Genomic DNA, 23681 nt, shown 5'->3' on the forward strand with positions numbered 1-23681 from the left:
ATTCCTGTTTGGCAAAGCACAGTGAAATGCCAGTAAGAGTCAGGGATATGCACTGCTCACTTATCGGCACAGTTTCAGGAATAGGTAACTGAGGCAACTACTAGCCATTCCCACAGTTTTGTGCTTGGCTTGGTGACTATTACAGTGCATTTAAAGAGCATCTCTAGTATGCTCAGCACTCAAGTGTAGCAGAAGAGGTGCTTTTTGACTTTCCTGCCCTGTGCCTTTTGCTTCTACAATCCCTTCAAAGTTGAAGAACATTGCAGCAAAATTTAGAAAACGCAAGCACTTGGAATAAAGTGGTAGTCTGAAGAGCAATAACCACAGTTGGCTAAGTCATTAAGTAAGCAAGACACCCTACAGCAAAATATCAAATATAGGGCCATTTAAACTGCATCTGCAAAATGTGTCTGCATCTCTGTCATGCCACCAATGCCTACCTTTACATTAATCTTCCCCCATAATTTACCTGCTCAAAAGAGGTAAAGAGTTCTGGTTGGTGCACAAGATTGCCAGTGACATAGCACAATGGTTTGGCAAACCAAAAACCATCCTGTAAAAGATGGTCGTGTTTGTAGCTAGTACCAAAAATATGGCACGAGGTTTTCTCCTCCTTTCAGCTGTGTGGAGCAAGAGGCAATGTTTCTCAACAGGTAGCTCTCACTTTACTGTCTCAGAAGTACAAAGTGGAGGCAAAGAGGAGTGGTCATTCTTAAACAGAAAGTGGGGTATGTAGGGTTTATTGTTCTATATGTAGCCAGAGTCGGTCAGAAAGCCTGGCAGACCTATATTTTTCTGTGCTAACCTTTTTTGATGAAAGCAATTACTTTTGGTCCATAACAAAGATGGAGGCTGCCTTTCCTTCAGCAGATAAATATGCTAGGTGCAAGGTTTTCAAATAGTTCAGCTATTCAATATTTCTCTCTTACTTGGCATGTCTACAAGTGAATTTATGCACACCTAAACTTAAGGCACCTTAGCCTAGAGTGCATTAAGGCAATATAGGCGTGCATTTACATGTGCACACCTTAAGGTGCATTTACATGGCACACTGGGTGAACGTGTTTGCAGCCTGCCCTGGACAGCCCCCCACATGCTCAGCTGTTGGGGCCTGGTTGGGAGCAGCGTGAACAATGAGGGCATTACTGGCCAGGGAGTGCAGAGAAAGGCATGGGGTATGCCTATGGGCCGTGGGGTCTGTCAGCGGCATGTGTGGAGCTGGGGCTGCTGGACCACAGCCAGAGGCAGCTCGGCTCCAAGCAAGCAGAGGGTGCACCCGAGGCCCCAGGCTGTCTAGTGACTCAAGGCAGCTGCACCCAGTGCTGGGCCTGGTCGTGGGGTACCTAGCTACCTGCCAGTGCCCTGAAGCCTGCAGCTGCGTAGCTGTGTGGTGCAGCCCAGCACCAGCTGAGGGGGTTGGAGCCTCCAATCCCCCCAGACGTGATCAGCCCAGCCCTAGCCCCAGCCCTGGCTCTAACACCCTCCCTGTGTTCCTGTCTCTCCAGTGTCTGTTGAGCATGGATTGGAGCTGAGCCCATGGGTTCCCATGCTGCTGCCAGGCACTGCCAAGAAGAAGCGGCAGGTGTTGTTCTCAAAGGCATAGATGCTGAAGATGGAGTCCCAAGTTGGTCAGCACACCGACAGTTACTATTGCTGCTGGAACCGCCCCTCCAGCTCCAGTGTCTGCACCTTAGAGAATAGCACCCACTTCTTCTTGGCAGCACCTGGAGGCAGTGCAGGACCCCACAGACTCAGCTCCATCCTGCTCAGTCAACATACACAGCATTAAGGCATCTACATGTCCCCTAAGGTGCCTTAACTATTCATGCCTAAATTTGATACCTGCTTTATGCAGCTATCAAATTTAGGTGTGATTTAGCCTTAAATCACCATCTTTAAGGCACATTAAGGGTATGCACATGTAGACCTGTGCCTAAATGCTCCTTAAAAATGATGATTTTAGGCTTAAAAGAGGCATGTGTAAATGCGCCTACTGTCATTATTTCTGTTAATCCACACTCTGGTTCTGATGCTCATGTACTCTTCGTTGTTGGTAACAAAGGCAATTGGATTGTTTGTAAGCTGTTGAAAGTTTGTTGTTGAGGGCTCAAGATTCAGAATGATTTTTGATTCATTAGCACAGGCTTGTGGTGTGGCTTCCATGCCTTGTCTGAGGACCCAAGGTGAGCACTTGTGAAAATATGTGACTTTGGCCTGAAGTGACTGGTTCTGCATTAATAAAAGCTCTTCCCCTACGGGCTGTGCAGAGAAAATATAGCTGGAAGTCTCAGAAGCCACTCCTTCAGAATGGTTTCTTTTAAGTGTGGAGGAAGGGAAGAGCATACACTTGCCTGCAATATGCTAAGCTTTCTGATAGCCTTGCAAAATCATTGAGACAGCACTAACTCAAATTTACAATCTCTGCATCTCTTTCTTTTAATTATTGAGAAGAAACCAATGATATTTTATTCCCTTGTTCAAGAAACTGTTGACTCCGCACCAATGTGTGTGTAGATTTTTGAAGTTCTGGTTTAATATAAAACAGCACTTGACTGAATGAACTGTTGTGTCCTGGTTTAATGCTAGTAACAGGATTAGTTTTTATTTGTGGTCAGCAGCAGGTAAATTAAAAATATACCTGGCCCTGTTCCTCAGCTGGTATAGATCAGTGCAATGAAGTCTATGGAACGGCCTCAGTTGTTATCAGCTTAGGACCTAGACCATGCATATTTTTAGAAAATGCTGAGCAAATGAAAATATAGGTTTAGCACCATCATTTCAGAGTACTGCAGCACTAACACAAATCAATCTAGTAATAAGGGAAAAAATTAAGAGCAAATCCTTACTAGTGAAATAAGAATGGTCTGAGTTATGAGCAAGATAAGCTCAGTGCATTTAAGTTTCTGAGTGCAAGAATTAGCATTCCCTTTCTGAACTGCTGATGGAGTTTATTGTGTAGTCAGAATGAGCTGTGTTTTATGTAGAAGTTCTTTGGATTTCTTGGAGATTATTTTTGCACAGGTGGAGGTCAACCTTTCCATTACATATTATTATCTTTCCCTTCTTTACCTATCATGCATATGTAACAGCTACATCACTGCACACAACCTTGAAGCCAAGGACCAAAATTTATGCTAGGTAAAAGTGTAAATGGGCTCTAATGCCTCACTGGGTTACAACGGAGATGAGAACAGGGATCTCTTCTTCTCTGTCTTGGATCTAGGATAGAGGCTGAGCACTCCAAAGAGAACAGCTCTGGAATGAGCAAAATCCTTGAGTCTCTCAGCTTTTGCTAAATGATAGCATCCAGTTGTTAAGTTGGCCAGATCCTAGGAAAGAGTTTACGTGTATGGACTAACTAGGCATTGTGCCCACTCTCACAACTGGCTTGGTACGATAGCTGTCTCCTAACAAAAATCTGGTTTTATAAGTGTGTCATTCTGGTGGATTTAATTTATTTTGCCTTGTATTATTCCCAGCCCTTAAGGGATTTATTTCATGTCCGTGTATTTCTCCGACAAAATAAAAATGAGCTTCCCCCCCCCCCACCTTTCTCCCTAACGTCCATGTGAAACAAACATCAAGTTCCCAATCTTGCATTCTCTTCCCCAGCTAAACATTCCCATCAAGTCAATCTGCGAGTTTCAGCATTAAAAGGCAAGGACTCAGACTCTGGAATTAAGCTGAAAAGTGTGCCCAGAATGCAAAGCACCCCCTGAGGGCAGTGTTTTGTTAACACTAATCAGAGATTCAAAAGGTTACAAAAACCATCAGATGATAGAAGTTTAATATTTCTATGGTCTGTGGGCAGCTGGTGTTCTGAACCTCAAGGAGCCTCTCCTAACTAACTGTATTCAGAATCTATTGATTTACATTTTTTTTAAAGGGCAGAAGCCCAGACGTGTATAATTGCTTCTCATTGTTCCCATCTGCAAAATGCGGCACTGGGTGCATGGTGATAACAGACATTCGCACGCATGCTAGCACTCCCCCATCGGTCACTTTCATGTGCGTTGCTTTCAGTAGATCAAAATGTATGATCTGAAGAGGGGAAAAATAATTTAAACCCAGAGCTATCTCCTGAAGCCTGTGCACAGCTTTTACTGGGTCCTTACTCTGCCAGACCTCCTAGTGGCTGCCAGAGAGCTCCCATTGCCTTCAGAGAGTTTTGCCCAAGTAAGGAAAGACTCAGGATTTGGTCTACCATGAAATGGGGACATAGGGATCATTCTTTCCTCTATGCCTCACCTATTATATGTCTACCTCACCTATCTTAAACCTGGTTTTGCTAGTCAAAGGCAATGGGAGTTGTGTTACTTGGTATGAGGTCAACCCGATTTAATGCCTTCCTGTTACAGTGTGAATACTGTACAGGAAAACAGTCAAGAACAGAGTTGTTTCTTTTCAGAACCCTGGTTTTTCCTCTTGGTGGTGTCAAAAACTCTGATTAAATCCTGCCATGCCATATCAGACAAATGGGCAACAGGAACCCAGATCATCTAAGGGCATCCTTGCTTAGCCACCACATGCATGCTTTAGCTTTCTGTGGAGCCTCTGTCCCCAGCCTCTTATCTTCCACTTTGCAGAAACAGATTTCACAGCATGCCACCATGCAAGTGATGAAGGAGAAACGATGAGCTGTAGCTGCATCTCAGCTTCTCTCTCTCATCCTTGTCAACTATGTCTTATTAGACGGACACACTGACCATAAAACAGTTCTCAGAACTTCAAGGCAGTAAAATAATAAACAGATTTCCTGAGCTTGACCAGAAATGACAGAGCATATAGGGGGCATCCATCATAGAAATGGGAAGAAAAGTTCTTCAGTCTTGGTATCAGGAGATCTGTATTCAGGTTTTCATTCTTCATGGGCCTTTTCTGGGACCCGAGGCAAATCTCTGTGGAGTGGAATGAACTGACTTCCTTTCTCCCACCCGTTCTGTCACACCTCCGGAAAGTGCAAGTTTGTCAGGACAAGAACTTCTTTATGCTGTGCTTATCTTCAGTGCCAGACAACAAAACCTCAGTCTCGACTGGGGTCATTCAGTGCTACCATAACAAAATAATATGAATGACAAACAGAAAAGCATAGGCCAGATTCAGAGTTACAAAGTAGTCCTGGTTTCCATTGACACTGCTTAATATTGGGAAGTGTGGGGAGGGAAACTACCAGACTGAGTCTCACCACGAGGAGGACAGGACACATAGAAGTCAGACAAGAGGAGACTCTGAGATGGAGAAGGGCATGATGACTCTCAGGGTGAGAATTGGCTTATTGAGGCCAGAATTTATATACAGGATTTGATACTGGGTCATTATAAGTCGGATCAGGTCTTCAATGAGTTGGGCATTGAGAAATGTTCCTGACATGCTTTGAGTTTTACTCCAAAATTATTGCAAAGCAGGAAGGCTGAATTTTATTTTCTGAGCTGTGTGCAGTGACAGCTGGAGACGGCCTGAATGCCAACAGAGCCTGGAGGTGAGTATTGGTTACTGTGTATTTGGACAGGGCCTGTTGCAATGGAGTCTGGACTTGGTGGGGCTATAGGTGCTACAACAGTATAAATGTCAAGTAATAAATATGCCTGCTTCTGGCCCTAGGAACGACAAAGGCAAAATCCCTATTGATCCCAACCAGAGCAGGATCATCATTATTATTATTATTATTATTATTATTATTATTATTATTATTATTATTATTATTATTATTATTATTATTATTATTATTATTATTATTATTGTAATTGATGTTGTTAATCATTCTAATATTATAAAAGCCTTAGTCTGTCTCTGTCTGTCTATAACACTTTATTTGCACTCTGATTGGTTGTCTCAGCCGTCAATCACAGTGCTAACTGAAACGACCAGAGTGCTCTGCACAGCCAGAAGTGCTGCCATGACAGCTCCCCCCTCCCCCCAGCCCCTCAGTCCCTGTTGTCATGGCGGGGCTGTCCCTGCCGTCGCCCAGCAGGGCTGGAGCAGTGGGGAGAGGCCAGCAGTGCTGCCCTTGCCCCCCTCCCCAGCTCTGCTCCTTGGAGGCAGAGGGGGAAGGAGGGGGGAGCAACGGGCCTGGATCTGAGATGGCAGAGGGGAGGGGGGAGTGGGGGAACGGGGCCAGATGAGAAGCGGAGGCAGGGCCTGATGCGAGGCTCCATCCCCACCAGCCCCTCCCGCTCATGACAGTGGGGACTGAAGGGCCGGAGTGAGTGGGTGAGGCATGCAGGGCCAGAGGCAGAGTGGCAGCAGCACAGGGCATTGGGTTGTGGCGCTCCATCCTTTCCCCGCCCCCCATCATTCTTGTCGGGCAATTGGCTAGTAATAATAATAATAATAATAATAGCAACAACAACAATAGTGTGTGTGTGTGTGTGTGTGTGTGTGTGTGTATGTATGTATATATAAAAATACACACATACATACATACATACATATATATAATTTATATATTATGATGCATTATTGATGTGCTGATTTCTGATAAATAATAAGAATTAATATTGGGTCATCTCGAGCCTGTTGTTGTCAGGGAAAATAAATATACTCCTGCCAATATGTTTTTCAAGGTTATGGTTTAGTCTGGTTTACCATGTCCTGAGCAAGATGACTTGTTACTAAGCCACAGATCTGCTTTCCTCCCCCTCTTGGACTGGCAGACTCTCTTCCCCTTCCATTGTGTAGTGGCTGGAGTGTCTCATGGCTCATTGTGGGTAAATGATTTGGAGGGAGTGACAGAGAGGAGGTGCACTCTGCAACTTTCCAATGTAAATTACATGGAAATTAGGCTTCTGTGAGGCCAAAGGCCCCTTTGGAATAGGGCCTTTAGTTAACATAACACTTGTGCTAAATGAAGCGGTTGACACAGCTTTCAGAGTGTAGTGCTGCTTTTAATTTACCGTGTGAAAGGGCTGAACCTCCAGTTCAGCGCTGCAGGGAGAGCCTTGCAAGGGGAAAGGATTTGTGACTTGTTCTTTCCAAACAAATTAGCATCGTGGCAGAGATCTGTGGGAGGGGTGGTCCTATTAAATTAAACATCTGCAATTTTTCTTTATATTTCTCACAGGTAGGAAATTATAACAAACCCACACAGCCTGCTTCCTTTGGTGCTTTGACTTACAGCATAAAGACCTTCCTCAGAGCCAAACTCAGGACAGCACTTAAATGTGATTTTAACTTGAAGCATGTGCTTTTCTCTCTCAGATTTCAATGGCACTTAAGTGCATGCTTTAAGTGCTGTCCTAATAGGGATGTTTTCCAGAACTGAGGCAACAGTGAGGTTATTCTTGAGAATCCTGCCCCGGCCTTCTGTCAGTGTCTTTCCTGCTCCCTATAGTCAGCTGGTTTAAGAGAGCATTATGTTCCCCACCCCGGACCAGAGTTTATAGGTCTCAAAAGCCAACTCTGCTTTACTTTAAATTTCAAACATGGTATTCTCAAGCCAGGCTAGCCTTGTGTGGTAACTTATAAAATGCCCTAAACAGCCATAAGAGACTGGTGCTCATGTTGATCCTGGGCCAGCACTCTCATATGAGGGGGGACCTGGAAATCTGTGAAGACAGCTTGCCCAGCTCCAGCTGGAGGCCAAGGTAGCACAAAATGATCTACTGGGATATGTCTTTGATGGGGTCTCAGCAGGGCTCCATCTAGCTTCCCAGGGTTAGAAGAGATGCTGTGATGTGGACCCTGATGAGTTCAACATGAGAGGAATTGCGTCATGAGAAGAGGGAAGCTTGGCTGTAGCAGGGGGTTGTGAATGTGCCACCGATCCTCTCGGCAAAAGGGCACCAGCTCAAATTCAGCTTGGTTTGGAGTGACTGAAAATCATGGTCCCTTAATGGCTGTTCAGTGGCTCTTTTGTTTCATCTTTTTTCCCAACAAAGGTTGGGAATGCCTATCATACAGAGACATCATATCCACCCATTATTTTGCACTTGGGTAGTGACAGAGATAGGACTCAGGAGCTTCTGCTTCAAAAACAAGTTTTTTCTGTCTCAGCTGAAGAAACAGCTTTGTGGGAGCATCAAGGTTCATCTCCTCTGTTGGCTGAAACCTCCAGTATGATGGCACAGGCACTGAACTCAAACAGCTCTGGCACGCTGTCCAACAAACGTGAATGGGCACAAACACTTCTACTGCCTTCTTCGTTTGTTATGGAATGAGGTTAAGGAGTCTGAAGCCAACTCATACCGAACCAGCATCTACTGTACAAACACGGTCAACACCAACTGGCATTTTTGTTGACAATCTCAGTAAGGGAGTCAGGGACCAATTCCCTATCCATCCCTAGATATGATCTCCCAGAGGCTTGTCTGTATTGGGGAGTTAGTGCAAGCTAAACTAAGGTGAGGATGTATAGCACAGATTATTCTGTGCTAACCCCCTGTGTGGCCACTCTGAACATGCACTAATTGTGAGATAGCTTGTTCCACTGTAAGAGCTGCCTTGCTCAGAGGCACTCAGAAGGCCCACGCGTGTGCAGAACAGCTAATGCTCTGTAAATGTACGCCCTAGCTTAGTGCACGCTAGTCGCCTGATGTAGACACAGCCAGGATCAAAGCTGCAGCATGGGGAAGGCAACGGGGTGGGGGAGGGAGGGTGCTCAGACACCACCACTGCTCATGCTGTACCTGTTTTGTGGACGCAAAGAGGCAATGACTGTGGGTGCGTCTACACAAGACGCTTACTGCGCAGTAGCCTAATTACACTGTGCAGTAGTGTGCTGGTCAAAAACTGCTAATAAGCTACTGCACAGTGTTATTAGGCTACCGCACAGTAACTGTCACCAACCCCCTCCCCAAATGTGCAGTGGGGCTACTGCGTTGTAAATGTAGTTACTGTGCATTCGGTTAGTACTTCATTAAGGAAGTACTAAACTAAATGCACGGTAGCTACAGCACATTAATGAACATGTAGACGCGCCCTGTGACTCCTGCATTAAAGATAAGTTGAGGTTTGCAGTGAAGGCAGGGATTCTGCCTCTTTGTCACATATGTAGGGACCAACATATCATCTCCAGCCTCACAACACTTGCTCTGGGAGTCCAGGGTGAATTTTTCCAGAATTTAGAAAAAAAAATCTGTTAGTGTTTGAATTAAAATGAGTGTTTTAAACAGGCCATTAGATAACCAGGCAGCTTTGGTTTGGGTGGGTGGGCAGGAGTGCTGCTCTGGCCCTTTCATGTGCTCTTGGCTCAGTCAAAAGGAAAAGAAATGGAATTCTTGCTAAATGACACCCCAGCGATGTCCTTTCTCCAAAGGGCCACCTGACCCTGCTCGTACCGCTGTCAGGCTGTTTCACCTAAAGCAGCCTTGCCCATCTTAGAGAACAGAGAGGGTATGTAGGGCAGAGAAAGCAGGGAAGAGAGAATCTCCCGGGAGATGCAAAACAAGCTCCTTGGATTGCTAGGACTAGTGGTGACACGCGCCAGACAAAGGAGCTGGCATTCTATAAATGAGGCAGCCAGGATCAGCAATTGGCTGACTGCAGCAAGAGCAACCTCTGGGTCCGGGGCTGTGAGAGCAAAAGCAAAGGAGGAAGCATCCGCTTCTGCTGGAAGTTCACTCCACGAACCAGGTTCGAAGAGCTGCCTGCACCTCTGTTTTGAAAAGTAAGTGACAACAGCTTTCTCCTTAGCTCAGTGTTGCTGGGCTTTCATGCCTGCAATTGCAACTTTCTTGAGTGCTCCCAAGTTTGTTTCCAGGTGCCCCCAGCAAAGCTTAGTTAGAGGAAGGAGCTCCTGAAGCCTGCTTTGGCTGGCTGTCTCGTCTATGTAAAGACAGCATATCGGACAAACTAAATAGGTATGCAAACAGACACTTACAGGTGACTATTAATGGACACACTCTTTAGGTGCCTGTATTTTAACTCAAGCTCTTACCGTTTGCTAAAACCAGGCAAAAGATCTCAAGCAAGTAACAAATCTTTGTTGCTTTTCGCAGTTTTTTTTTAATGAGCGTGGGTGTTTAAAAATACAGGTTATATAAAGAAAAAGGTTTTTGGTTTGTTTGTTTTAATATTGTAGGTAGATTCTTTTATTTGTAGCCAAACAGTTTGGGCTCAATTTTCTGTTGTCTTGGAATTGCTAGGGTTATTTATATCAATGAAACATGGTTATCAAATGCCACTGAATTCAAGTTGCTGATATTTTAACCCCCTTTTCCACCTTTTATGCCACAGAAAATCAGGCCCTTTGATTGAGAACTAAAAATTTTGATGGCATGGTCCAATGGCTTTTGGAATTTGAAAACACCTCTTTTAAAAGTTCTAAAATAAGCAGTAATTACATGATTCTTCTCCGTATTTTTGTACACTACGCCATGTGTAATAATGTGCATATATTAGCAGATGAAAATATTTAGAGAGGGCTTTCAATCCTTTGAGTCACAGACATGTATATTAAAAATCCATATTACATCACTGCTCCTGTACCCTATGGGCTATGGGGCATGCTTTGTGTTTTTGTGGGTGCATGTATGGGGAATGTATGCATACCTGAATTGCGATTATTAGTATAGTGCTCTAGGAGCATAGATTGAGTTATTTTACCTTTTCCTATTATCTAATCAGAACTAATATTAAGAACATATTAAAAATAATATGAATAGCACCTTTAAAACGCACCTACATTTGTTCTTCTCGGTGCCTATTGAATGATTCTAAATACTGTGTCCTAGCTATGCGTAAAGCTGTGCTAGCCTGAAAAAAATATAAATAATAAAAGGAGGTTATTTTTAAAGTAATTTTCAGAACTCCGGTTGCCATCTGTCAGAGCAGAATTGGGCCCAAAATGTATTTTTAGATCCTTTTTTCTACTGATTTTGTGTTCCTTTTTTTAGTTAAAAAAAAAATATTCTTTATTTATATAAATCACTAAAGCTGCTGTAATACCAGGGCCAAGCCAGCAGACATGGTGTTAATAAACTCCATAGTCCAGCTGTGCTGCTGTTAGGAGGGAGTCCACACACCTAGTAGAACGTGGTCATAACAGCAGTGACCTGGACTCTGAATGTTCAGCCTGATGCTGAGCCCTTTCGGGCATTAAAAGTAATACCCTTGAACTCAGTGGAATTACACTGGTGTGGAATCAGACTGGCCTTTTTCTCCTTGTGGTTTGCATCACCATTTAGGAAGTAGGGTTTGTGCCAGGGAATCAGTCTCTTAGGGGTTATGGTCACTGTCAATATGACTGAATTACAGCAAAGGAAATTCATTCCTGTGCACTGGTAGGGTGGTACCCAGTATAATCTTAGTCGGGTGCACTGGGAGGTTAATAAATACGGCATGTTGCTATTATGATATAAGCATATCAAGAGCCCAATCTTGCTCTTACTGATATCTAAGAGAGGCTTACTGTTTGCTTCTGTGGTAGAAGATCTAGGTCAGATTCAAGTGTAAATATTGCCAGTGCCAATAAACTTTTCGGGCTGCACTTCCTAGTACAGTGTTGCAGTTTTTGTCCCCCACCCTTTGCCACACATCTGACCTTGCCATAAGTTTGCCCAAAGCTGCTTTCGGGCTGAGATCTCACATAATGAATGCACCAGCCCTGGGCCCATTCTCTCCACAACACAGTTCTTCTCTTGCTAAGAAAGGAATGGACTTGTCTCCTGCACAAAGCAAAGCCAGACAGAGAGAGCAAACTGATACACTTCCAACCTAAAGTGGAATCCTTTTGCTTTGTGATGCTAGATATACAGGCTGAGAAATGCAACTAGTATCATAAGTGATGGGTTTACTTGGAGCAGAGATTCAGGTGCTAGAGCAGGGGTGGGCAAAATGCGGCCTGGTGGCCGGATACGGCCTGCCAGGCCATTCTATCTGGCCTGTGGGGCTCCTAAAAATTTAGAAAATTAATATTAGTCTGCCCTGGGCTGCCTGTCATGCAGCTTGCCGAAACTCAGTAAGCAGCCCTCTGCCCAAAATAATTGCCTGCCACTGTGCTAAAGTATGGGCAATAGGAAGCCCATTAAGAAGTCTTGGAGGTGCTAGTTTTCTTTCCGGTCCTCACAGCACCAACTCTAGCATCTGTATATTGCATTTGGTGAGCTACTTTGATAGAGGACCTGCTTTTAAAATGAAACCAGATAGAGCAGGGATCTACTTTAGGATGAGAGGATTCAATGATCATGGGCTGGGGAAAAGGCTGGGGTGGGGGAGCAGCAGGGCAACAAAAGCAAGATCAAATCTTACTGAATAGAGGAGAATTCTGCTTAATTCACACAAGAGCCATAACATATCGGTATAAACAACATTAAGAAGAAGGCTATCCTAGGCTGGCAGAACTCACTCGGCACAAATCTGTAACATGGGCAGCGAGAGTTTGTCTCCAGTGTGAAGAAGAGGGTGGAAATATAAATGCATTGACAAAAAAGGGAGACAAAAAGCATTCCTAGTGGAAAGCTCCTGTGGAAGAGTTCTCCATGTACAGGGGAATTTATGTAATTAACTCTCCTCAGTATTAATGGAGGGTCTTGCATGGACATTTTTGCATAGGAGAGAAATGGCCCTAGGCTTAAAGCTGGTTGATTTACATGTTTAACCTCTGGAAAATTAACTCAAATTTACTTTAAATTTAAATTTTTAATTTAAGTTTAAAATTGACTCAGTGTCTCAGTTTTTAGCTTCATAACTTTGAGGCATCTGAAAAAGAGTGTAATATTTCTGAAAGCATCAAGCCCTCCCACCCTGCTCAAATCAGATCCCTTTTAAGATGTCTAAAGTTGAACCACACCAAGTAAATCATCACTTGAAAATTCAGGCCATAGTTCTTTGTTTAATTTTAAATATTCTGCCCCCGTATCTTTTAAACACTGTTGTGCCAATTGAACTTTGAGTTTTTTTAGGCCTTCACTTTAGGGTACTCATTTTAGGAAGGACAGTTGAGTCCAGCACAGTTTGTGATTTCTGTAAATACTGAACTCAGGCAGGAGGGCTCCTGGGATCAGAGTTTCCACAGGGTGAATTTTGTCACATTTACAAACATTAGAAATAGTAAATAGCTCCCATTTGCTGGACTGGCATGTTTCCCTACTGTGCGGTGTTTTAGAATGTATTATTTGGTAGTCAGCTGGCAATAGTTCAAGGAGGTGTGTGACTTGAGCAAGGAAAGGAGTTCCTAGGTCGTTCAGAAGCAGCTTCTTTCCCCTTCTTACATTTAAAAACAATCTTTCAGATAAAAGTAAAGCTGCTTAAAGGTAATCACTGACTCTAACGATGCAAATTATTTATTAAAGGTAGTTATATTGTTATACTAGCAGAAAGCCACAAGCAATGTCAGGGCCCCAGTGTGCTAGATGCTGTACAAGTGCCGTTGAAATTCACAAGATAGAGGGAAAGCAGGAGGAATGGAACTACAAAGAGATGAGGGAAATACCCAAGGTCCCACCACCGGTAGTGGCAGAGGTAGGGGCTAGCACCCAGATTCCTGATTCCCCATCCAGTGCTCTATCTACCAAACCACACTGTCATTCCTTATCGCAATGCCGTTTAGCCTGCTCTTCCTGCAAGGAGAGTTCTTGTAGGAGCTCCTGGCAGGTCCTTGCAGAACCATGGCTCTCCAGGAAATGCAAGGAGCCATGGGAAGGTGGTGGTGGTGGTCTTGGCAGCTCTTGGTGGTGGTTGGGAGAGAAGGTGGCAGTGTGTAGAAGCCTATTGTCTCTGGCATATGTCAGGGGTCTTAAGGTATCAGGATGGATTCGGCAGTCCTGTATTTGCCCCTGACCCTCTTCCTCCCTCAATTGGTAGAAACTCTTATTGGGATTATTCCTGCATTGGTGCCGTAAACTGACATCCACATTTTATTTCCAATGAAGGCAATGAATTCTGTGAATTCAGTCACAAGGAGATCAAACTCCTTTCTATTAGGTTGGAAGCCAGGAGGCATCAAAAGGCACAACTGCTGTGACAATCCCTGCTGACCCTTCCTCTCCACATTGGGCTCAGTTCTGCAGCTCAGGCTACCATAAAATCAAAACGAAAAACAGGCCCCCTCTTACTTCCCTGCTTCAGTTTGAACCAATGCACACCAAGCACAGCTCAGCACTAGGTGGTTTGTCTGGCAAACTTTGGCCCCTGCTGTAAATCCAGCTCACAAGCAGCTAACTGATGGATGAAACGGGCACCATCTTTTGTTTCATCTCCTGTTACCCAAGGGCTGAAGGAAAATCCCCGTGCAATTATATTAAATCACACTCGGAGCGAGCCAGTGGGCTTCTTCTCTGTTGGAAAAACAGGGCTGCCTTTTGTATTTATTAGTGAGGGGCTCACACTTGCTGCCAGTGAGGGGTGGGGGGTGTGGATTTCAGGACTGGGTCCCACAGGTCTGGTTTGTACCTAGAGCAATTCTGCTGAAACCAAGGAAATTACGGGCAGGAGGAACTTGATGCAAGGTGCTTATTTAATGACAACCTGTCAGTAACTCTTGAAGTGCAGGCTGTCTCTCAGCCCCCTGCCAGCCCCCATGCAGTAGCCACCAATTCAGTGCCCTCTTTGCTTTGGAAAGTCTGAGCTGAGATGCTATTGAGAAGCCAGGAAACTGCTGATTCTTGAATAGCCCAAATGGCTTTTAGCACAGCAAAGCTGTGTGAGAGCTACTGCCGCTAAGGAGATCTTCATCCATTCTCTGCCTTGTTTAACCTTTTGTTAGGGCAGCATTTGGATCTGCATGGATCATGCTCTTTATTGTATTCTTATTTATCTGGTTCTGAGGGAGCTGGGTAGGGGTAGCAAGATCCCCCAGTAGCTTGTATACCTGAGGGCTTTTGTTCCTCCTCCATTACTTCATTTGAACTGCTTGCGAGTGACCACAGTGTTATATCTTACCCCGTGTAATTTGCTTGAGGTATACTTGTGTTACTTCTGCAAGCTCTCCTCTCATAAGCCTGAACTTTTTTTGGATCTTGTTTCTTGATCCAAAGTCCTTAAGCCAAATTCTGTTCCTGGTTACAGTGATTTAAATCCAGAGTAACTCCACCCTTTTCAATAGACTAGTGCTGGAGTGGAGTGACGACACTGAGGAGCAGAATTTGTCCTGTATTGAAACTGCCATTTACCTAATCTTTTTTCTGCGTAAGTGAATGTGGGACTTTTTTTATCTCGGCCTGGCAGAGGGCAACTGAAAGCATTTAATGATGAAGCCATACACGATTATTCCAATATATGAGCCTGTATTATATATGCACAGCACAGATGACGAATGAATGAATGAATGGGTCTACAATGCCCAGACAGCAGGGAAATGATATGCATTCTATAAACTGCATCGAAGAGCGTTAAATGGTTCAGTGCAACATTAGCAGCAATCAGATGCTGCAAATAGTCTCATATGGAGAGCCAAGCTGGGGAAAGAGAATCAATGAGGCAAATGAAGCATAAATCAGATCGTGCCCTGCTCTGCTAGCACCTTTGCAGCAGTAGAAGTAGCAGTGTCATGGGGAAAATGAGCATGCTAATGGGAGAAAGAAATGGACCAGAACTGTGATTGGTTTTGGTGACTTTAGGGTTATCACTGTGTTGGACTAGGCTGTGAGAGATCTCAGCCTGGATCCCTGAACTATACAACAGGAAATGTTGGGGTAACTGCTGCTGAGTGCATCAGCAGGACTGAAGAGAGAGGAGGGAGATGATGGGGGGTGGGGGGAGGCATCTGGAGATGATGCTGTGAATATGAGTCGCCCATGCAGACATAGGCTTGGTAATGGGGATTGAGGAAAGAAAGGACTGTTATTTGCTGATCTTGACTTGAACAAATGTCAGCGATGAAGGGATATGTTTTTAACATGTCACCCAGGAGCTGGACTGACAAAGACTACTGTTTGCTTACAAGGCTTGTGTTCACAAATGCAGTATTGTCCTTCACAGCAAAAAAGCCAAGGAAGCCAAGGAAAGGATGATGTGAAGAACTAGCTGTGGTCCTCTCTCAACAAATAATACCACTGAAACATGGAGATCCCATACCCAGAGTCACTAGTGATGGGAGGCCAAGAGCCCCCATATATAATTCAGCAGGTTTTTAAGAAATAAAGTGCACATGTATTATTTGAAATGGGTGTAAGGGACACATTAAATATAGAACCTGTAGGGCAAACATAGGGTGACAAATAGAAGAACAATGAAGGGGCTAAGATTCCTAAGTGGCACAATCCAAGCCAACATTTTTGTATGAGAATAAAAATCTCTCCTGGAACTTGGAAATGTCTTTTGACAATATTCATTAAAACAAAAAAAAAATTATTTTATCCTCCAGTAAACTCCAGTTCTGGACATTTGGCCTTGGTATCAAAGAAAAATCTTTTAACCACGTAAAAGCTTCAGTTGAAGGCAGCAAAGCAGAGCCTGGGATTAGCTGTGAGAATGCTTTGGAAAATGAAATGGTACATTTTCAGTATTCTTCTTTCACATCAGGACAGCTGCTCTTGTGCCCTTAAGACTGCCTGTTTAAGGGTCAGCCAACTCTCCCTGTCTCCTAGATTCCCTTTTTCTTAGTCTTGTCCAACCACAGGTTCTCCAAGTCTGAGAGAGAGCCTGTTTTTCTGAAATCCTGTATTTTTATTTTGCTGGTCTCCTTCTGCTGTGTCTGTCTTTAAGCTCAAGAAAAGCTTCCTCCCATCTGGTTTCTACAGCATCTGTACCAAAAAATGTTCCCACACACTCCATAAAACTTACTTAACTGCCTGTTAATTGCTGCGTTATCCTCCTAGCAGTAATGTCGAGGAATGTTGTTTATAGATCTAGATCTAGATCAAGATATGACTTCCTTATTATGACTCCTCATGAGAGCGGGGAGGAAAGGTTATTAAAAGAGGGCATTTGCTAGAAAAGCATTAATCAATTTGTTGCATCATAATAATGAAAAGAATCAGTGCCTGCTTCTGGGTTTGTTGGTAATGGGGGTTGTTAGAATGAGGTAGTACTCTGTGTGCATGTATTAGCAACACACACACACACACACACACACACACACACACACACACACACACACACACACACACACGTCTTTAACAATGTTTATACACACACATATATGCATTGGTAATATATAAACAACAGTGGGGAGGGTGTATGCACCCCCCATGTTGTTTGTGTGTGCACGCGTGTGGTCGTGTGTATAAATGTTGCTAATACGCACATGCCCACATACCTCATTCCAACAAACCCTGTGTATAACAACCCCCATTTCCAACAAACCCAGAAGCAAGCACTGATTTTTTTCATTATTATGATGGAGCAAGTTGACTAATGCTTTTCTAGCAAATGCCCTCTTTTAATAAATTTTTCCCCTGCTCTCATGAGGTGTCATAGTAAGGAGGGCATATTTATTCTTGTACATCTAGAGAATTCATGGTGGTATAAAAAGTCAGGGAAAAGTGTTTGCCCTCCAGCCCATGGTATGAGCAGCCTTTCCTGCTCATACCAACCTGCACATCTCTTCTCTGAATGGAATGATGATTATTTCCTAGCAAAGACTGGGGGTGAGAGAAGATAGTGCAACAAGGTGCTGGGGCTGAGCAGTGCCTCTGAGCTGTTCCTCCAGGGAGCCATGGGGAAGGGTTACTTAACCTAGGGGGAAAAAAGAAGAGCTGCAGAACTGACAGATACTCATTCAGTCAGGGTGGGATTTTCAAAAGGTCTCGGCTCTGTCCTGACTCTGGTGCTAATAAACTCACCAGTTAAACTTTCACCAGTCTGTGAATTAAACCAGTGCCGAGTGCGTTGAGAAACCCAGTAAAAGCACTTTAGAGTGAAAATTACTTCCCACTCCCTGATGGACCTCTTTGCACTGCCAGGCTGGTTGGGCATTGGGCTCAGTGCCACATGTAGCTCTCAACACAAGCCAGCCAGTATCTTTCCACTGAATCCTTCCAGCTTCTACTTGATTTCCTTCCTGTTGCAGCTTTGCATTAGTTCTAAGGCCACTGCCCATTGCTGAGAGGTCTTTGCCCCCAGCACCCACACATTAATGAGGATTGGGAGGAGGACCTGCACAATGAAGGGTTCTCTTCAAGTCATAGCCAGGCATAGTGCGCCAGTTCTCCCGAGGGACAGGATTTCTCAGCCACTGGCAGATGTTGGATCCACATGAGCTTTGCTTGCTTGAAGCCCAGGATGGAGTAATGCAGCAGTGGCTTTACACCTCATTTTCCCCTTTTCCCTTTATTCTGGGGTTGACTGGGAGACAGGTTTACCCAGGCACAAGATGAAGCAGCCTCAGGGCTATTGTAACTTGTGCCACTTGGTGATGGCTCCCCAAGAAATATGACAGGACTGCTATTTTGTGAGCATATCCCATCCCTCCAAAACACCTCCCACAGTGCACCCACTCTGCTGGGGTATAGGAGGAGAGGTGGTGCAGAGGCAGCTGTAGATTCTATGCTACTTGGAGGTCCCTTCTCACCAGAGACCACTGGGTAAGTTAGGTATACAGCCCTGCAGAGGTGTATGAGGCAGTCAGGCTATGGACCCAAGTGCACCTATGTCATATCTGAGAAATATATTAGCTCTGACTGCAGTTACTTCGCCTGTACTTAGAGCCTGGACAGGGACCTGCCTACCTTGGGTTTGTGGTTAATCCATGGCTAGACCAGGAGATATGTCATTGATGCATTTCAAATTGCTATGGTGTTGCCTTCCAGACAGCTGTCATGTAGCACCAACAACACACCCTACTGTGGCCCAAAGGGGGGTCTTAGACCACTAACTGCCATGTATTGTCTCCTCAGTTTTGTAGCACCTCAAGGATGACCAGAAAGATCTTCACCAACACCAGAGAGAGGTGGAGGCAGCAGAATGTCAACAGCGCCTTCGCCAAACTGAGGAAGCTCATCCCCACCCACCCTCCGGACAAGAAACTCAGTAAGAATGAGACGCTGCGCTTGGCTATGAGGTATATCAACTTCCTCGTCAAGGTCCTGGGGGAGCAAGGCCTGCAGCAGACCGCAGTGACTGCTCGGGGGAGCTTGTTGGGGCTGTTCCAGCAAGCCCCTCATTTGCAGGGCATGGAGGAACTGACTCTGATTGAAGACTGTGGCGTCCCTTCACCCAGCACAAGCAGCAATATCCCAGAGTGCTGGTCAGAGACATCGTCTCCCTAGCAGGTTAGGACTGCTACAGTCCTGGTGTTAGTCTGATAGTGCCCTCTGCATAATTTGTGGATCATTTCCCTGTGTACAGTATTTATTTGTTTATCCCAGTGCTGGTTTTATTCCATATATTTTTATTTGACAGGGAAGGCGGAAGAATGATTCCTCGGTAGGACAGTGGCTTGGATGGCTGAGTAGGGAATGCTCAACCCTAGGATCTCACAATGGTCCTTTGTTGTGATTTCACAGATTTTGAGGCTGGTGTGATCAGATCTCCTGTATAACATAGGTCATAACATTTCCCTTGTTGATTTTTGCAGTGGAAGGGATTGTTCTTCCCTGCAACGTGAGGAACTGTTCTGGAGGGCAATAGTTCCTGGCTGCACTAGAGTTCTTCAGTTAGAGAGATGTCCAGTCTTGACCAGAAGGATCCAAGGGGCAGATAGATAATATACCTCCTCTCTCTCAGCCCACAGTTCTCATGGTTTTTATCTTTCTTGTTAAGAATTTACATCTTATTTCTGGCTTGAGTTTTTCCAACTTGCAACTAACACCATTGAGATTTGCTTTGTTTACTAAACCAAAAGGCTTCCTGACATACAAAGAAACACAACTGAATAACATAAAACAGCCCAAACTCACTAAGGAATTAAAGTGAAAACACTGGCCCTGAATGAAAGAGGGAACATTCACAGTTAAGTTTCAGCAGGCATTGTGGTGAAAGAGGCACAGGCAAATCCACACACAGCAGTGGAAGCCAGAGGCAGGAGAAAGGTGCTAAAGGAACCATCATTATTCTGATCCCCTTCAGCACCTGTAGGCCCCATCTGTGCCTCACTGCAGAGGTTTAGGCAGCACTGCCATGGAAATGCGCCCAACCTATTCCTCCCTCCGTGTACTTTGGATGCAGAAAAAATATCACGTGACCACTTTTTGGCATGTACCCAGGACCTACCCAGCACCACTCAGTCTTGGCTATATTCATAAGAACTGTGCTGGGCACTCCAGTGGCAGCTAGGTGATCTTTTTCTGGCCCGTGGTTCATGCAAAGTGGGAGTGAGTGGGCAGGGTGTATGGTTGGACCCCCCTAACTCCATTTGACCTGGTATACACATGCCCATTGTAACACGTCTGTGCCCCAGGGGTGGCTGTGATGCCACCTGGTAGCCATACGGTTCCTACTGTGCTCTCTTTCTAAGGTACACTCCCTTTGCTTTTGCCTGCCCCATCTTGATATTTTTGCATGTAGAAAGGGAGGCTGCCAACAGATCTTAGAGTGAGTCTTGGTCCTGCCAGCAGGTCCCCCTCTCTTGAACACTGCTGATCCCAAAAAATCCTTCTTGTTAGGTGGGCCCTCTGGGCCCTAGGGCACCCAATGCCTTATGGGCTATTCATGACCTCTAACCTTCCCTACATCTATGCCCAATCCTTGCAGATTTTATTCAATACCATTCTGTCCCTTGTAGAGGCCTCAGCCTCCCTTTTCTCTGGCTGCAAGCCGTCAGCCCTGGCCCAATGACCTGGGTCTGGCCCTCTTGGCTTCAGCCCTGCCAGTCACCAGTATCTCTGGGCTGTTGACCCTTGTATCTCTCTCTTTGGGCCCATGGCCCCTATCTCATTCTCTGGACCCCTGGCCCTGGTTCTCATTCCCTGGACCCCTGGCCCTACTTTCTGCCCCTCTCAGGGTCCCTAACCCTGGTTCACTCTGCTTGGTCACTGGGCCCCTAGCCCTGTCTCCACTACTTTACCGATTGTGAGCCCCATCCCTGCTGGGCTCCATGCTGTCGTGTGCCCTTCAGGCACAATTGGGAACTCCACCTCCCTAATAGTCCCAAACCCAAACCACTGGTACAAATTCAAATGCAAAACATAAGCCCTCTGACTATAACTAAACTTTAGCACCCGGCTGTATACCAAACTCCTACCCAGCATTGGGTCCTAACCCCTTGCTAGCCTCAGCCCTTTTACTTGCTGTCTCTAGGCATAGCAGGATCTCAGTCAATCTCCCAGCAACAAGTGTTTCATTGCAGAGCTTTTCCTTCTTTGCCCACCAGGGCCAGGACTGACTGCCCTAACTCTGGCCCTGGGGTGTTATGCCTCCTAGGCCCTGGCCTCTGGCCAGGTGGTTTCCCCCAGCTACCTACAGATGTTTCCCAATTAGGCTTTTTGACTGGTATCCAAGGCAGCCTGCTGCTACTAGTCTAGCCATTGCAGCAGTACCTTGTCTACTATGCAGGGTTCTGCCTTACAGTACCACGACTGAGCAGCTAGCTCTGCAATAAGCACTCTATTGCCCATGCAGGCTCTGCCTTATTGTACTGCTGCAGATGCTCCCTCTGCAATAGGCACTCCCAGCCTATAAATCCCCATGGACCTGTTCTCCTGCAGCCTATAATGAGCAGCCTTCTCCACCTGAAGTTCTCCCTCTTGCTGTTTTCTCCCTTAAAGTAACAGGAGCCCTAGGCTCCCTGTTACACCATGAAGAGGTTGTTCCTTGCCCATAATACCAAGGCTCCAAGAGGCAAAAGACAAACTTATGCACAAGGCCTGAGAGAGGCCCCCAGGTGCTGGTATTCAGGCACCAGCCTGTTCCTGTTTGCAATAGCCTGTGTGGGACACCAGAGTAGGGGCTCTGTGAGGCTGTTGCAGACAAAATGCCAGTCCACCTTCACTCTGTTTTTCAACGTGTGTAAGTACCTATTTGGTATGTTCCCAGAATGAGGTCTCCTATGATCATGGCTGTAGCATTTTAGACTTGTACGTATTGCTACAAGACTATCTGAGCCCATGCTTATTTCATAAGGGTGTATGTTACTAGCAGAGCTAGGAGTATGGGGTGGGGTCCTGTCTTAAGCAGTATCCAGTTGAGAAGTCCATCTCAGGTTGGATATCCAACAGCTTGAATGGAGTTACACTGGGGATAAATGTGGCCAAGCATGTCTAAACACAAAGGCATGTTGGTGCTATTCTGTCCATCAGCCAATTGTTACCCTTGGAAATCTTTTCCTTATCAACAAGAAAATCAAAATGCATTTGTCCTTTGAATATAATATTGTGTCATGGAAAGGCAAAAAAAATGCCTGGCAATAATGTAACTGAAATGCTTATTGTTATTTATATATTGGGAAAAAAAAAGCTCCATATTCTTGCTTCAGGTTTCTTTTCATTTAGGATGTACCTATTCTGATATACGGCATGTGTGTGACTAGATCTATCTACCAAAGATTTTTTGTCAGGACATCTCTTTGTGCTTTGTGATTTCTTATCTGTATGGCTATGAACAAATATGATGTAACATCACATTTTGTGATATACTATGTTATTTAATGGCTAATATATTCAAAATAAATTATTTAAGAAACACAACTCTTTTCATTTGTACTTTTCTACAATTCATTCTTAACTTTGAAAAATATCTGGCAGTTGATATCAAATGATAAAGCAGAATAAATGTTAGCACAAGGATAATTTTGATACCTAGCCTTTACGTGCTACCTTTGATCTTATGGACATTACTTACAAACATCAGATGTTCCAAAAATATACTTTGTCCAGAGTTTAAATGACATTTCAATATTTAGAAAACATTGGCCAGTTTTGTGATTAGTCAAAAGAAAAATGGATATCAGGAAAAATGTGTTGTGAAATTGTGTTGAATTTTTTTCACACACATTTCACAGTTTACAAGATTTCAACCTACTCCATTTTAAGAGCTATGGATGGTCTCAAACTAACATATTGCCCAGATCTGGATTCTAAATTCCTCCATATGTGGGGGTGTTCAGGTAGGGGCTATTTTGCAAAATTATGACTGGACCCAAGGCTAAAATTTAAAATAACCCCAAAGCTTAGTGATTTTTAGGATCCAGAGTTTTTGACTTACCAACCCTTTGGGAACAGTCTAGCCTCCAGGAGGATGCTGGCTGGGATCTTGAAGGCCCGAGCTGGTGGGACATTATGATGAAGATGATGTGGGGGTCTCCACACACTGCAAGGGCAGGGGAAATTAATTTGAGCCTCTTACCTTGAAATTACTCTAACCTGGCACAGGAATGGAAGAAACAAGGACTTGGGCTCATTGACTTCCATGGGAGACATGCCTGAGAGAAAGTGTGCGCCAAGTGATTCTGGACTAAGGAGACCTCTAGCCTAAAGCTAAAGCTTATCTGCCCAAACACCCCTTAAAATCATCACCTCACTGTAAAGGGCCTCAATGCAAGGGAGAATAAGAGTTTTGGAGCCCCTGGGAGCTTCCCAGTGGAAATCAACAGAGCAGAGTGAGAGTTATGTTACTGCTACTTAGTTAAAGTGTCTATCTAGTAAGGATGAGCTTTTGCAGTTGTGCCCAATATCTAGTTGAACAGGAAGGCATTTTTGATGAAGCACCAGGCTGTGATTCAGTAGGTACGGGCTCAGTCACACGTGGGTAAGTCATTCACTTTTTCTGGATCTCAGTTCTCCATATGTAAACTAGGGATGGTAACGCTTTCTTTCTCCTATCTTTTGTGTAGTTAATTTAGGCAGGAAACTCATGGTTTTTTATCCTTGGAGCTCAAAGGAGTTCTGTAATTTGATTTAAATGATTACAAGATAAAGTTTGTTTGCCAG

General features: G+C 44.6%; 2 protein-coding genes across 5 annotated transcripts in view; both read left to right on the forward strand.

Moving 5' to 3' along the window:
- Positions 1 to 18840, forward strand: part of FKTN (fukutin) — a 69221-nt gene extending 50381 nt beyond the window's left edge. Inside the window, exon 10 of the mRNA XM_025202647.1 lies at positions 18714 to 18840. Coding sequence (XP_025058432.1) covers positions 18714 to 18735 — 22 coding nt within the window. The 3' untranslated portion in view covers positions 18736 to 18840. The remainder of the gene's footprint in view (positions 1 to 18713) is intronic.
- Positions 1 to 22425, forward strand: part of TAL2 (TAL bHLH transcription factor 2) — a 57327-nt gene extending 34902 nt beyond the window's left edge. For 3 of the 4 annotated variants that reach the window (XM_025202670.1, XM_025202662.1, XM_025202658.1), the window contains exon 2: positions 18714 to 22425. In XM_025202670.1, the coding sequence (XP_025058455.1) occupies positions 18732 to 19085 (354 nt within the window). In that variant the 5' untranslated portion in view covers positions 18714 to 18731 and the 3' untranslated portion in view covers positions 19086 to 22425. Of the gene's footprint in view, positions 1 to 9487; positions 9605 to 18713 lie in introns of those variants that run through there. The other variant, XM_025202666.1, reaches the window with a different exon arrangement.
- The last annotated feature ends 1256 nt before the right edge of the window (positions 22426 to 23681 follow it).

Source organism: Alligator sinensis, unplaced genomic scaffold, assembly GCF_000455745.1.
Source record: "Alligator sinensis unplaced genomic scaffold, ASM45574v1 scaffold560_1, whole genome shotgun sequence".
NCBI classification, from domain to species: domain Eukaryota; kingdom Metazoa; phylum Chordata; order Crocodylia; family Alligatoridae; genus Alligator; species Alligator sinensis.